The sequence below is a fragment of the Coregonus lavaretus genome (genome assembly GCF_964263955.1).
Source record: "Coregonus lavaretus genome assembly, chromosome: 39".
NCBI lineage: Eukaryota > Metazoa > Chordata > Actinopteri > Salmoniformes > Salmonidae > Coregonus > Coregonus lavaretus.
The window spans coordinates 15,159,712-15,175,286 of record NC_140026.1 but is presented as its reverse complement, the minus strand read 5'-3'; the positions used below and the strand labels follow the sequence as shown (position 1 = coordinate 15,175,286).

At 41.3% G+C, this 15,575-nt stretch overlaps 1 protein-coding gene across 1 annotated transcript; it reads right to left on the bottom strand.

The window, feature by feature from the left end:
- Positions 1–444: 444 nt before the first annotated feature.
- On the bottom strand, positions 445–15,528 carry LOC311112771 (high affinity immunoglobulin epsilon receptor subunit gamma-like). The gene is made up of 5 exons (XM_084155911.1): positions 15,244–15,528; positions 3,790–3,881; positions 1,674–1,730; positions 1,146–1,169; positions 445–981 (listed from the first exon to the last, which is right to left on the bottom strand). The coding sequence occupies exons 1-5, from the start codon at positions 15,305–15,307 to the stop codon at positions 919–921; spliced, it is 300 nt and encodes a 99-aa protein (XP_084012037.1). The 5' UTR covers positions 15,308–15,528; the 3' UTR covers positions 445–918.
- Positions 15,529–15,575: the final 47 nt, after the last annotated feature.

The following is a 15,575-nucleotide window of genomic DNA, read 5'->3' as shown; positions in this document are numbered from 1 at the left end:
TTCAGGTCATGTTTAGGTCAGCTGTCGTCCTGTTTTTCTATGGTGTGTAATGAATGAATGTAAGTAAGCTATGTGAATGTAGAAGGTTGTAGCTAGTGTAATTATATTACATACGCTATTACACAGGTACAAGAGCAACTTAATAAACTGTTACCATATATGTTTTGCAATGTTTTCACTGTTTTCTCCTTTCAGTTAAGTGAGGCCATAGTAGCTGTTACAGCGTCATTGCTTGTTAACGGCATCAGACATTGCATTAGGCTATGCAGATAAATCCCGCCCTCACCACCACAATGGTTTTCTGCAGTGCGCACAGGATGTGAGTCGGACAGTGTGTGGTCGGTGGCTATGATCAGTTGTCACGACATTGGTGTAACGGAAATCAGCCTCTGAAATAGCTATGAGAAACTGTGTGAGAAAGAAGAGGACGATACCACAGACCCATCATTTTGATATTTTATTAGAATTTATTATAAAAGCACCATAGAAGTACACCCAGAACACAAATCTCAAGAGTTAAAAAGCAGTATATTATTTGATAAAACGGTATATTGATCTATATAAAAACATACTTGAGAAGTTTTGAAAATACTAAAAACATCAATCTCAAGCTAAATCAACAACAAAAGAATTGTATAAGTAAGATACAAAGAAGACATACACTGTCAAAAGTGGGACATTTTTACCCACAGCTCAACTTCCCTCTTTTGATATTCTCACATTTCTCTCTCTTACTACACATACCACAACATACAAAGGAGGCTTTCACATATGAAATGCAAATAAATGTTAAAAAATGTATACATTTTCTCTCAAAACGTTAAAAGCTATGTTAAATAAAAGACATAAGAGGCCTGGGAAAGGCTTGGAGAGACAAAAATGATTTGACAGATGATTTCTTCAACTCTTCATCCTGTACTACTTCAATCTTTTCTTCTGACCGATGGTCTCATAGGTATCCGCAGTATGAGGGGTCAGACCCTGACATAGAGAAAAGAGAGAGAGAAAGAGAGAGAGTAAATATATCATTAAGCAAGGCCCTACAATTGAAACTCCACACATTGACTAAGATCATCTTCACCATCATCATCACATTATCACCATCATCATTATCACCATCATCATCATCATCACCATCAACTCACCGTATAGATACCCTCCTCCGCTTTCTGTGTCGGCGTTAAAGAGGAATTCGAAAAAACACAAACACACAGAGGAACTTTAATAAATCACTATTCATGTGACTTCCTTTTATACTTTCTACCCTATTCATTTACCAACCCAACTGTTTTTAAGTGTAGACATTCACAACATCTTGAAACAGGATACGCTTGGATGTGTGTGGGACTGGGACTGTGTGTGTGACTGTGACTTTGACTGTGTGTGTGTGTGTGTGTGTGTGTATTGCATTTCTTTTAGGAAGCGTGTGAGAGATTAGCTATTAGGTTTAATGTTCGTCTGGAAACCCCCTTCTGCCCTCAACCCACTGTAAAGCTGTAGGGCAGTAGATTTGTCTGTCTGTGTTATACAGGACTAAATAAATGGATTGGAGCATATATCACGTTACATCGATTTGGCTGCAGGGTCTAGTTTCTATGTATCTGGGTGTCTGGGTGTCATGGGGTCTAGTTTAATGGAGTTGGATGTAGATCATGTTACAGTGTGTTTCTCACCGCTGGCTTTTCTGTCGCAGCCCCTGTATCAGTCACCGGAGACATCTGTGGGGTGAACTGAGTGTTGAGAGATAGATGGGGTAAGAACTTGGTAGAGATAGAGAGAGGAAACTAAAACAACCCCCTAGCCTCAGGGACTTTAGGCACTTAGATCTGAAAGGATTGGATGGGTAGGATCAGTATAAGCAATATGTTGACATTTCCACCTAACCATTCAGAGGACAAGGTGGAGCTACTACCATGGTCATACTGTATTGTATATAGGTATAAAGACTGATCTAAAATCTTTCAGATCTACAGTGAGGGAAAAAGTATTTGATCCCCTGCTGATTTTGTACGTTTGCCCACTGACAAAGAAATGATCAGTCTATAATTTTAATGGTAGGTTTATTTGAACAGTGAGAGACAGAATAACAACAAAAGAAATCCAGAAAGACGCATGTCAAAAATGTTCTACATTGATTTGCATTTTAATGAGGGAAATAAGTATTTGACCCCCTCTCAATCAGAAAGATTTCTGGATCCCAGGTGTCTATTATACAGGTAACGAGCTGAGATTAGGAGCACACTCTTAAAGGGAGTGCTCCTAATCTCAGCTTGTTACCTGTATAAAAGACACCTGTCCACAGAAGCAATCAATCAATCAGATTCCAAACTCTCCACCATGGCCAAGACCAAAGAGCTCTCCAAGGATGTCAGGGACAAGATTGTAGACCTACACAAGGCTGGAATGGGCTACAAGACCATCGCCAAGCAGCTTGGTGAGAAGGTGACAACAGTTGGTGCGATTATTCGCAAATGGAAGAAACACAAAATAACTGTCAATCTCCCTCAGCCTTGGGCTCCATGCAAGATCTCACCTTGTGGAGTTGCAATGATCATGAGAACGGTGAGGAATCAGCCCAGAACTACACAGGAGGATCTTGACATTGATCTCAAGGCAGCTGGGATCATAGTCACCAAGAAAACAATTGGTAACACACTACGCCGTGAAGGACTGAAATCCTGCAGCGCCCGCAAGGTCCCCCTGCTCAAGAATGCACAAATACATGCCCATCTGATGTTTGCCAATGAACATCTGAATGATTCAGAGGAGAACTGGGTGAAAGTGTTGTGGTCAGATAAGACCAACATGGAGCTCTTTGGCATCAACTCATCTCGCTGTGTTTGGAGGAGGAGGAATGCTGTCTATGATCCCAATAACACCATCCCCACCATCAAACATGGAGGTGGAAACATTATGCTTTGGGGGTGTTTTTCTGCTAAGGGGACAGGACAACTTCACTGCATCACAGGGACGATGGACGGGGCCATGTACCGTCAAATCTTGGGTGAGAACCTCCTTCCCTCAGCCAGGGCATTGAAAATGGGTCGTGGTTGGGTATTCCAGCATGACAATGACCCAAAACACATGGCCAAGGCAACAAAGGAGTGGCTCAAGAAGAGCACATTAAGGTCCTGGAGTGGCCTAGCCAGTCTCCAGACCTTAATCCCATAGAAAATCTGTGGAGGGAGCTGAAGGTTTGAGTAGCCAAACGTCAGGCTCGAAACCTTAATGACTTGGAGAAGATCTGCAAAGAGGAGTTGACAAAATCCCTCCTGAGATGTGTGCAAACCTGGTGGCCAACTACAAGAAACGTCTGACCTCTGTGATTGCCAACAAGGGTTTTGCCACCAAGTACTAAGTTATGTTTAGCAAAGGGGTCAAATACTTATTTCCCTCATTAAAATGCAAATAAATTTAAAACATTTTTGACATGCGTTTTTCTGGATTTTGTTGTTGTTATTCTGTCTCTCACTGTTCAAATAAACCTACCATTAAAATGATAGACTGATCATTTCTTTGTCAGTGGGCAAACGTACAAAATCAGCAGGGGATCGAATACTTTTTTCCCTCACTGTACATGAAATGCCAGTTACAGTTGTCGTGGCTATTGGATAGGGTATAATAATAATAATTAAGTGGTTGCTTATATTTGTCCTATTTCACACATGCACAAGTGTGTATTATACAGGTGTGAATTGGTAGAGACCCTCTGAGAGTGGGTATAGCAAGAAAGAGATCAAAGATAATTTAGGGAGGAAGGGAAAGAGAGGGACTGAAATGCAGCTGTACCTTGAGCCTACAGTAGAGCACGGTGAGGATGATACCGTACAGAAACAAGATACCGTCCAGGATATAGCAGATCTGAGACTCACCCATGGCCGCTGAGGACAAAGGAGAACAATTGCTATTTATAGGCAAAATATCACAGTTATTGCAAGTGACCACCAGTAACCTCAGTATATCATGCAGATCTCAAGGTTATCCTCCATTACCTGTTTGGCTGTTACCTACCTACTCCTATCCACACCATGTCAAAAAGGATCTTGGCTAATATATCATTCTGTACTGACAAGTAGGCTTTGATCATCGTCATAGCCTACAAATTTGTCAGCAAAGCGGATGCCCTAATCTTATAGGAGTGGCTATATACAGTGGGGAGAACAAGTATTTGATACACTGCCGATTTTGCAGGTTTTCCTACTTACAAAGCATGTAGAGGTCTGTAATTTTTATCATAGGTACACTTCAATTGTGAGAGACGGAATCTAAAACAAAAATCCAGAAAATCACATTGTATGATTTTTAAGTAATTAATTTGCATTTTATTGCATGACATAAGTATTTGATACATCAGAAAAGCAGAACTTAATATTTGGTACAGAAACCTTTGTTTGCAATTACAGAGATCATATGTTTCCTGTAGGTCTTGACCAGGTTTGCACACACTGCAGCAGGGATTTTTTCCCACTCCTCCATACAGACCTTTTCCAGATCCTTCAGGTTTCGGGGCTGTCGCTGGGCAATACGGACTTTCAGCTCCCTTCAAAGATTTTCTATTGGGTTCAGGTCTGGAGACTGGCTAGGCCACTCCAGGACCTTGAGATGCTTCTTACGGAGCCACTCCTTAGTTGCCCTGGCTGTGTGTTTCGGGTCGTTGTCATGCTGGAAGACCCAGCCACGACCCATCTTCAATGCTCTTACTGAGGGAAGGAGGTTGTTGGCCAAGATCTCGCGATACATGGCCCCATCCATCCTCCCCTCAATACGGTGCAGTCGTCCTGTCCCCTTTGCAGAAAAGCATCCCCAAAGAATGATGTTTCCACCTCCATGCTTCACGGTTGGGATGGTGTTCTTGGGGTTGTACTCATCCTTCTTCTTCCTCCAAACACGGCGAGTGGAGTTTAGACCAAAATCTATTTTTTTGTCTCATCAGACCACATGACCTTCTCCCTTTCCTCCTCTGGATCATCCAGATGGCCATTGGCAAACTTCAGACGGGCCTGGACATGCGCTGGCTTGAGCAGGGTGACCTTGCATGCGCTGCAGGATTTTAATCCATGACGGCGTAGTGTGTTACTAATGGTTTTCTTTGAGACTGTGGTCCCAGCTCTCTTCAGGTCATTGACCAGGTACTGCTGTGTAGTTCTGGGCTGATCCCTCACCTTCCTCATGATCATTGATGCCCCACGAGGTGAGATCTTGCATGGAGCCCCAGACCGAGGGTGATTGACCGTCATCTTGAACTTCTTCCATTTTCTAATAATTGCGCCAACAGTTGTTGCCTTCTCACCAAGCTGCTTGCCTATTGTCCTGTAGCCCATCCCAGCCTTGTGCAGGTCTATAATTTTATCCCTGATGTCCTTACACAGCTCTCTAGTCTTGGCCATTGTGGAGAGGTTGGAGTCTGTTTGATTGAGTGTGTGGACAGGTGTCTTTTATACAGGTAATGAGTTCAAACAGGTGCAGTTAATACAGGTTATGAGTGGAGAACAGGAGGGCTTCTTAAAGAAAAACTAACAGCTCTGTGAGAGCCGGAATTCTTACTGGTTGGTAGGTGATCAAATACTTATGTCATGCAATAAAATGCAAATTAATTATTAAAAAATCATACAATGTGATTTTCTGGATTTTTGTTTTAGATTCCGTCTCTCACAGTTGAAGAGCACCTATGATAAAAATTACAGACCTCTACATGCTTTCTAAGTAGGAAAACCTGCAAAATCGGCAGTGTATCAAATACTTGTTCTCCCCACTGTATGTGAAATCAACTCTTGTGGCATCATCTTCTCTAAATATCACTATCCCCCCCAAAAATATAGGTTTTGGTTATAGATGTGGGCATAAGACAAAAATAAACATGTATCTGTTGCAGGGATTTACCAGCCCCCGCTGTTGGTGCTATTTTTTATTTTTATTTTATTTAACTAGGCAAGTCAGTTAAGAACAAATTCTTATTTACAATGATGGCCTACACCGGCCAAACCCGGACGACGCTGGGCCAATTGTGCGCCGCCCTATGGGACTCCCAATCACGGCCGGTTGTGATACAGCCTGGAATCGAACCAGGGGGTCTGTAGTGACACCTCAAGCACTGAGATGCAGTGCCTTAGACTGCTGCGCCACTCGGGAGTCCATTTCTGAGTATTTAAAGACTTTTCTGTCATCTGAGTTGTTCGTTTTAGGGGATTTTAACTTAGATTGGCTTACCCTGGACTCAGACCACTTAAATAATATTTGTCTTGACTTTAACCTGACTCAACTGATTGCAAAACCCACACAGACTAATGAAAAGAAAATCCAGCAACTCTTCACTGATTGACCTTAATTCTGACAAGTACTTGTCCAGTGGTGTCTTTGCTAATGAGCTAAGTGATCATTGTCCTATTGCGTGTATTAGAGATACCAAACAGATTAACACCGATCCTCTTATAATTATGAAGAGACATAAAAGAAATCCCCACAAGTTTTTCTTCATGAATGTATTAGTCTGACTTTTCCTCTATCCGCTGCATGCCTGACCCTGAATTAGATCTAGAATTGTTCTAATCTATTTGTTTATCTCTGGCAGACAAACACTCTCCCTTTAAACACATTACAGTAAAAAATAGAACAAATCCTTGGTTTTCTAAAGAAATGTCAGATGTTGTTATGATGGGAAATCCAGCCTGGGCCATGGCTAGAAAAACTGTCTGTAGCTGATTGGCAGTTTTTCAGGGAATTGAGAAATAGATGCACTTCCTCAATCAAGAAAGCTAAATCTAGCTACTTTCTAAGTTATATCTTAGACTCCGCTGGTGATCCATCTACATTTTGGAAAACAGTTAATGCACTGAAGCAAGGAAATTAATTTCCTTCCCTGCCTAAGCAAGTTGTGTGAGACTCATCCTTACTGAGAAACATTTGATGTGATGCTTTTAATCAGCATTTAATCTCGGCAGATTTTTTATTTGAAATAACCGACCCTGGTCATCCAGTCAACTGCCTGCCCCTCTCTCAGTCTCCAGTTGGCTCGATGGAAGATCCGTCAACTTCTAGTGAACCTTTGTTTTCATTTCCACAACTTTGTTCTTGTGATGTACAAGACGGCTTGCGCAAGATTGATAAAAAAAAAAAAACGGTGCTGATTTGCTTGATCCTTTCTTGGTGCAGCTTTCTGCTCCTCTGATTGCAGAAGCTGTAACACATATTTCTTCCCTTACAATTATTTCTCGTACCATCCTTAGCGTCTGGAAGGCGGCCCATATACTACCGTTTCACAAAGGTGGTGACCCGTGAAACATAACAATTATCGGCCTATTTCCAAACTCTCTTGTCAAGCAAATATTCTAGAATTCTTGGTGTTTTTTTCCTGTTTTTTTTCTCTGCTCCATATACAAACTTATACATACGAACAACAACTAACAGATGCACACAAACAATGACTATATCCAGTGGTGTAGAGTACTTAAGCAAAAATACTTGAAAGTAGTTTTTGGGGGTATCTGTACTTTACTTTACTATTTATATTTTTGACTACTTTTACTTTTACTCCACTACATTCCTAAAGAAAATAATGTACCTTTTACTCCATGCATTTTCCCTGACACTCAAAAGTACTCATTACATTCTGGTTGCTTAGAAGAACAGGAAATTGGTCCAACTCACACACTTATCTGATCTGGCAGACTCACTAAACACATATGCTTAGTTTGTAAATTATTTATGAGTGTTGGAGTGTGCCCCTGGCAAAAAAAACAAGAAAATGGTGCAGTCTGGTTTGCTTTATGTAAGGAATTTGAAATGATTTACAGTGAGGGAAAAAAGTATTTGATCCCCTGCTGATTTTGTACGTTTGCCCACTGACAAAGACATGATCAGTCTATATTTTTATGGTAGGTTTATTTGAACAGTGAGCGACAGAATAACAACAAACAAATCCAGAAAAACGCATGTCAAGAATGTTCTAAATTGATTTCCATTTTAATGAGGGAAATAAGTATTTGACCCCTCTGCAAAACATGACCCTTGTTGGCAATCACAGAGGTCAGACGTTTCTTGTAGTTGGCCACCAGGTTTGCACACATCTCAGGAGAGATTTTGTCCCACTCCTCTTTGCAGATCTTCTCCAAGTCATTAAGGTTTCGAGCCTGACGTTTGGCTACTCAAACCTTCAGCTCCCTCCACAGATTTTCTATGGGATTAAGGTCTGGAGACTGGCTAGGCCACTCCAGGACCTTAATGTGCTCTTCTTGAGCCACTCCTTTGTTGCCTTGGCCGTGTGTTTTGGGTCATTGTCATGCTGGAATATCCATCCACGACTCATTTTCAATGCCCTGGCTGAGGGAAGGAGGTTCTCACCCAAGATTTGACGGTACATGGCCCCGTCCATCATCCCTTTGATGCGGTGATGTTGTCCTGTCCCCTTAACAGAAAAACACCCCCAAAGCATAATATTTCCACCTCCATGTTTGACGGTGGGGATGGTGTTCTTGGGGTCATAGGCAGCATTCCTCCTCCTCCAAACACGGCGAGTTGAGTTGATGCCAAAGAGCTCGTTTCTGGTCTCATATGACCACAACACTTTCACCCAGTTCTCCTCTGAATCATTCAGATATTAATTGGCAAACTTCAGATGGGCCTGTATATGTGCTTTCGTGAGCAGGGGGACCTTGCGGGCGCTGCAGGATTTCAGTCCTTCACGGCGTAGTGTGTTACTAATTGTTTTCTTGGTGACTATGGTCCCAGCTGCCTTGAGATCATTGACAAGATCCTCCCGTGTAGTTCTGGGCTGATTCCTCACCGTTCTCATGATCATTGCAACTCCACAAGGTCAGATCTTGCATGGAGCCCCAGGCCGAGGGAAATTGATAGTTCTTTTGTGTTTCTTCCGTTTGCGAATAATCGCACCAACTGTGCGATGGTCTTGTAGCCCATTCCAGCCTTGTGTAGGTCTACAATCTTGTCCCTGACATCCTTGGAGAGCTCTTTGGTCTTGGCCATGGTGGAGAGTTTGGAATCTGATTGATTGCTTGCTTCTCTAGACAGGTGTCTTTTATACAGGTAACAAACTGAGATTAGGAGCACTCCCTTTAAGAGTTACCTGTATAAAAGACACCTGGGAGCCAGAAATCTTTCTGATTGAGAGGGGGTCAAATACTTATTTCCCTCATTAAAATGCAAATCAATTTATAACATTTTTGACATGCGTTTTTCAGGATTTTTTTGTTGTTATTCTGTCTCTCACTGTTCAAATAAACCTACCATTAAAATTATAGACTGATCATTTCTTTGTCAGTGGGCAAACGTACAAAATCAGCAGGGGATCAAATACCTTTTTCCCTCACTGTATACTTACTTTAACTTAGACTTTTTCTCAAGTAGTGTTTTACTGGGTGACTTTCACTTTTACTTGAGTCATTTTCTATTAAGGTATCATTACTTTTACTCAAGTATGTCAGTTGGGTACTTTTTCCACCACTGACTACATATCATCTGCTCAGACCCACATACTCACAATCCCCATCCCCAGTGCCTGCATTATTGTTTGCCACTTGGCCTTAAATTGTATCAATTCGTTTTTCAATATTTCAATAATAAATCATTAGATTTTTCCATTGTGTTAATGATGACAGATTGATTGATTTCCATGTTTTTAGCCTACGCTTTTTCAAGATAAGTGATGAGAAGAGAATCGTCCAGGTCATTGGGTATCTCACTACACCCCCATATATAGACAGACGGATTAAAAGTATGTTTACATTGTAATACTTCTGACGGCCAACTTTCTAGCTCCGCCCACAACTTCCAGACTTTGGCTTATTGAGTCATTATTAGTTTAAAAGTTAAGACATGGCTCTGCCGTTGTGCTGTAGAATTTGTGAATTTTGTCTCTTGTATAATACATTCTACAAAATGTATTCTAAATGTACACCAGTCAGGTTTTAGTTGTTTGGATAAGAAGAAACACTGTGTGGCCCTTTTTATTGACCTGTCTAAAGCCTTCGATACTGTGGACCACTCATTGCTTATTAAGAGGCTTTCATCAATTGGCCTGGACCAGGCTGCATGTAGCGGGTTTGAAAATTATTTAAAGGACAGAACACTGTGTGAATTTACTGATGGTGTTAAATCAGGTTTTCTGGACATAAAGGGATCGATTCTTGGTCTGGTTCTTTTCACTATTTACAGTAACAATATTGGTTTATCTATAAAAATATATATAGAATTATAATAACTTTCACCTGTGTGCAGATGACTTTCACCTTCACTGCCCTGCAGAAAGCCTTTGTTGAACTGAAATTGGTCCTTAATGCAGGTAAAACCAAGGATATGTTATTTTCCAATTCACGTAAAAATGTATCTGATGATTTATGCATATGTGCTGTACTTCAGATGGTGCCCTCATTGATCATGTCCCCGCCTATAAATATCTGGACATCTGGATTGACAAAAAGCTATTTTTCAAAAACCGTGTTGATGAGTTAGTTAAAGGGTAACAATTAAGTACCTTACAGTGATTGTTTTCAATTAAAATTGACAAAAATAATAGCTTCTTAGCAATGGGCAATTTCTCAAGCAAGAATGTTGCTAGGACTGTCTGGGAGTGGTCTGAATGGGGAGAGGAAAACTGAAAACTAGCTGTTATTGGCAGGGAGATTTGGAACTGTCTTTCTTATTGGTCTATTAACTAATTTAGCGCTTGATGATGTCACCAGGCAGGCCAAAGCTCCATCCCACCAAAACAAGCTGAAATTTCAGGCGGTCTTTTCAAACAGCTCTTACACTAAAAGGGCTCTATAATAATTTTCACATTTTCGCAGTATTAGCCTATTCCAACATCATAGTGAGGAAATATACACTGAGTATACAAAACATGACATAGGCTGACCAGGTTAATCCTAATACCATACCCCGTTCAAATCCACTTCAATCAGTGTAGATGAAGTGGAGGAGACAGGTTAAAGAAGGATTTTTCAGCCTAGAGACAATTGAGACATGGATTGTGTCTGTGTACCATTCAGAGGGTGAATGGGCAAGACAAAAGATTGAAGTGCCTTTGAACGGGGTATGGTAGTAGGTGTTCCTAATGTTTGTTATACTGAGTGTATATAATACACAAGAAAAAAAGGTGCAGTTTCCCATTGTGCACTGTGCTTTATTACGGGCGATAGGTTCAGTACACCCCCCCATCTGGGTGCACGTTTTGGTTTTTGCCCTAGCACTACACAGCTGATTCAAATAACACACTCATCATCAAGCTTTGATTATTTGAATCAGCTGTGTAGTGCTAGGGCAAAAAACAAAATGTGCACCAATGGGGGCACCAGGACCGAGTTTGGGAAACCATGCAGTACACATCATTGCATTTTGTATCAGAATGTGGGCTGGCCCTCCTTGTAGATCGGTGCATTGCGCTCTTTTTGTCTATAAAGCCCTCTTGCATAAACTTCTGCAATACCTTACCCCATTGTTAAGCTATAGATGTACAGGCTACTGGACCCAGGCTCAGGGATGGCTAAGTGTGGAGATCCCTTCCATCTCCACTGAGTTGGGTAGATCTGCTATTAGGTTGTTTTACACCTTGTGGAATGATCTACAATACACTTTAAATTTTTTATAATTAGTGCCTCTAGGGCATTTCAGACTGTTGATAGGGGACCTTTTTACTGAATAATGTGTGTTTTTTATGATTGTGTTTTGCTTTTTGTGTATAATAACGTGTATTTTAATGTGTATATGAATGTCACGTAATGTCTTCATTGTATTTTGATGTGTGTCGTGGTGCTATACAGGTTTCATCTGGGAAATTGTTGTTGGTCTCAGCATTGACTTCCTGTCAAAATAAAAGTTAAATTAAATAAATGAGGACAAAGGCTAGTTTAATGTCATCACATTCTCATGAAAAGTGTCTCAGTTTTCACTTGAACAATTTGATCATTTTATATTTTTTTCTGTCTTTGGTGTGTGTGTGTGAGGGGGGACCAGGGTGATGTGGTTAATAACCTAGAATCTATTTTGATTTCCTTTCCTCATATCTGTGATGAAACAGCTATAGCTACATGTGAATATATTAACTTAAACCATACACTGATGCTGTGAAAAAAAATGTGTTTACCGTGTGTGTGTGTGTGTGTGAGGGGGGGGGGGGGGGGGGGGGTTCTGGTAGGTAGTTAGGGCCATGTAGTTAGTGTGCTGACATTGTTACACATAATGCTATAATTTTTACAAGTGTTAAAAAGAGGACCGATGTGGCCACGGCTTCACTTCTGCTTTCACAGAAATGGCCCTGAACTATACGTAGAATTGAGTCTATATACAGTGGGGGAAAAAAGTATTTAGTCAGCCACCAATTGTGCAAGTTCTCCCACTTAAAAAGATGAGAGAGGCCTGTAATTTTCATCATAGGTACACGTCAACTATGACAGACAAAATGAGAAAAATAAATCCAGAAAATCACATTGTAGGATTTTTAATGAATTTATTTGCAAATTATGGTGGAAAAAGAGTATGTGGTCAATAACAAAAGTTTCTCAATACTTTGTTATATACCCTTTGTTGGCAATGACACAGGTCAAACGTTTCTGTAAGTCTTCACAAGGTTTTCACACACTGTTGCTGGTATTTTGGCCCATTCCTCCATGCAGATCTCCTCTAGAGCAGTGATGTTTTGGGGCTGTCGCTGGGCAACACGGACTTTCAACTCCCTCCAAAGATTTTCTATGGGGTTGAGATCTGGAGACTGGCTAGGCCACTCCAGGACCTTGAAATGCTTCTTACGAAGCCACTCCTTCGTTGCCCGGGCGGTGTGTTTGGGATCATTGTCATGCTGAAAGACCCAGCCACGTTTCATCTTCAATGCCCTTGCTGATGGAAGGAGGTTTTCACTCGAAATCTCACGATACATGGCCCCATTCATTCTTTGCTTTACACGGATCAGTCGTCCTGGTCCCTTTGCAGAAAAACAGCCCCAAAGCATGATGTTTCCACCCCCATGCTTCACAGTAGGTATGGTGTTCTTTGGATGCAACTCAGCATTCTTTGTCCTCCAAACACGACGAGTTGAGTTTTTACCAAAAAGTTATATTTTCTGACCATATGACATTCTCCCAATCCTCTTCTGGATCATCCAAATGCACTCTAGCAAACTTCAGACGGGCCTGGACATGTACTGGCTTAAGCAGGGGGACACGTCTGGCACTGCAGGATTTGAGTCCCTGGTGGCGTAGTGTGTTACTGATGGTAGGCTTTGGTAGGTTTATTTGAACAGTGAGAGACAGAATAACAAAAAAAACAGAAAAACTAATGTCAAAAATGTTATTAATTAATTTGCATTTTAATGGGGGAAATAAGTATTTGACCCCTCTGCAAAACACGACTTAGTACTTGGTGGCAAAACCCTTGTTGGCAATCACAGAGGTCAGACGTTTCTTGTAGTTGGCCACCAGGTTTGCACACATCTCAGGAGGGATTTTGTCCCACTCCTCTTTGCAGATCTTCTCCAAGTCATTAAGGTTTCGAGCCTGACGTTTGGCAACTCGAACCTTCAGCTCCCTCCACAGATTTTCTATGGGATTAAGGTCTGGAGACTGGCTAGGCCACTCCAGGACCTTAATGTGCTTCTTCTTGAGCCACTCTTTTGTTGACTTGGCTGTGTGTTTTGGGTCATTGTCATGCTGGAATACCCATCCACAACCCATTTTCAATGCCCTGGCTGAGGGAAGTCCCCTTACCAGAAAAACACCCCCAAAGCATAATGTTTCCACCTCCATGTTTGACGGTGGGGATGGTGTTCTTGGGGTCATAGGCAGCATTCCTCCTCCTTCAAACACGGCGAGTTGAGTTGATGCCAAAGAGTTCGATTTTGGTCTCAGCTGACCACAACACTTTCACCCAGTTCTCCTCTGAATCATTCAGATGTTCATTGGCAAACTTCAGACGGGCCTGTATATGTGCTTTCTTGAGCAGGGGGACCTTGCGGGCGCTGCAGGATTTCAGTCCTTCACGGCGTAGTGTGTTACCAATTGTTTTCCTGGTGACTATGGTCCCAGCTGCCTTGAGATCATTGACAAGATCCTCCCGTGTAGTTCTGGGCTGATTCCTCACCGTTCTCATGATCATTGCAACTCCACGAGGTGAGATCTTGCATGGAGGCCCAGGCCGAGGGAGATTGACAGGTCTTTAGTGTTTCTTCCATTTGCGAATAATCGCACCAACTGTTGTCACCAAGCTGCTTGGCGATGGTCTTGTAGCCCATTCCAGCCTTGTGTAGGTCTACAATCTTGTCCCTGACATCCTTGGAGAGCTCTTTGGTCTTGGCCATGGTGGAGAGTTTGGAATCTGATTGATTGATTGCTTCTGTGGACAGGTGTCTTTTATACAGGTAACAAACTGAGATTAGAAGCACACCCTTTAAGAGTGTGCTCCTAATCTCAGCTCGTTACCAGTATAAAAGACACCTGGGAGCCAGAAATATTTCTGATTGAGGGGGTCAAATACTTATTTCCCCTCATTAAAATGCAAATCAATTTATAACATTTTTGACATGCGTTTTTCTGGATTTTTTGGTTGTTATTCTGTCTCTCACTGTTCAAATAAACCTACCATTAAAATTATAGACTGATAATTTCTTTGTCAGTGCGCAAACGTACAAAATCAGCAGGGGATCAAAAACTTTTTCCCCTCACTGTATGTAAACTTCCAACTTCAACTGTATATAAAATTACATAATTTGCTCCAAACTCTGGCTTATCAAAAAAGAATCTATGAATAAAACAATTATTAATTATTAATTAATATGCCATTTAGCAGACGCTTTTATCCAAAGCGACTTACAATGGGCAAAACCATTTAGACAGTAGAAACAGCTATGATTTACAGGAAGGAAAAATGAACGTTACCCACTTCAATAACAACTATTGAAACATGTCGTTACAGGGTATCAACTAAACGGTCAATAATTAATATTACCAAATAACAGTTCAATGAGTTCCAAACAGATTACATTTTCCAATATTTTTACTGAAGACCAACATATGCTCTGGACTCGCCCATGAGATCTGATCTCAACCATGGGACTTAACCATGATACATCATTAACTATATTTAAAAATATTTATTCCAGTGGGGGACTAAATGTATTTACAATTACACTAACCGAAAACTGTTTTGCTAATTTCTCATCATGTTAATCCCACAGACATACAACAATTTCATAACCAAGGTCAATACCAAACATCAGAGGTTGTAGTATTAAACTCGACTCACCAGCACTGCCAAAGCTCACCCACAGAGGAAGAGCTGAAAGAACTGGGAATCTGCCTCCCATCATCACAGCAACAGGTATACAAACGGACACAGCAAGATTCTTTTTACCGGACGTCTGACTGCTCAGTCAGTAAAAAGCATGTAGGTTGAGCAGGGCTGAAGTTAGTGGTTTGAGGTGATGACGTAGTGTTGCAAAGAAAGCCACAGTAGAGCGGGGGGGAAGTTGTGGTCGAGCTCAGTCCATTTGTTTTTGTGCAACAGGGCATTTTGAAACAATATCACACGCTAAAAAAAATCTGAAGTGGTTACAGTATATTTCTATTTCACGAGAC

What these genes read in the sequence shown, in the direction of transcription:
- LOC311112771 (XM_084155911.1), bottom strand. Translation starts at nt 15,307, where the DNA reads ATGATGGGAGGCAGATTCCCAGTTCTTTCAGCTCTTCCTCTGTGGGTG. An exon ending in GGTGAGCTTTGGCAGTGCTG is followed by an intron (nt 3,882 to 15,243) that starts GTGAGTCGAGTT and finishes CTTTGTCCTCAG; the next exon opens with CGGCCATGGGTGAGTCTCAG. An exon ending in CGGAGGAGGGTATCTATACG is followed by an intron (nt 982 to 1,145) that starts GTGAGTTGATGG and finishes TCTCTATGTCAG; the next exon opens with GGTCTGACCCCTCATACTGC.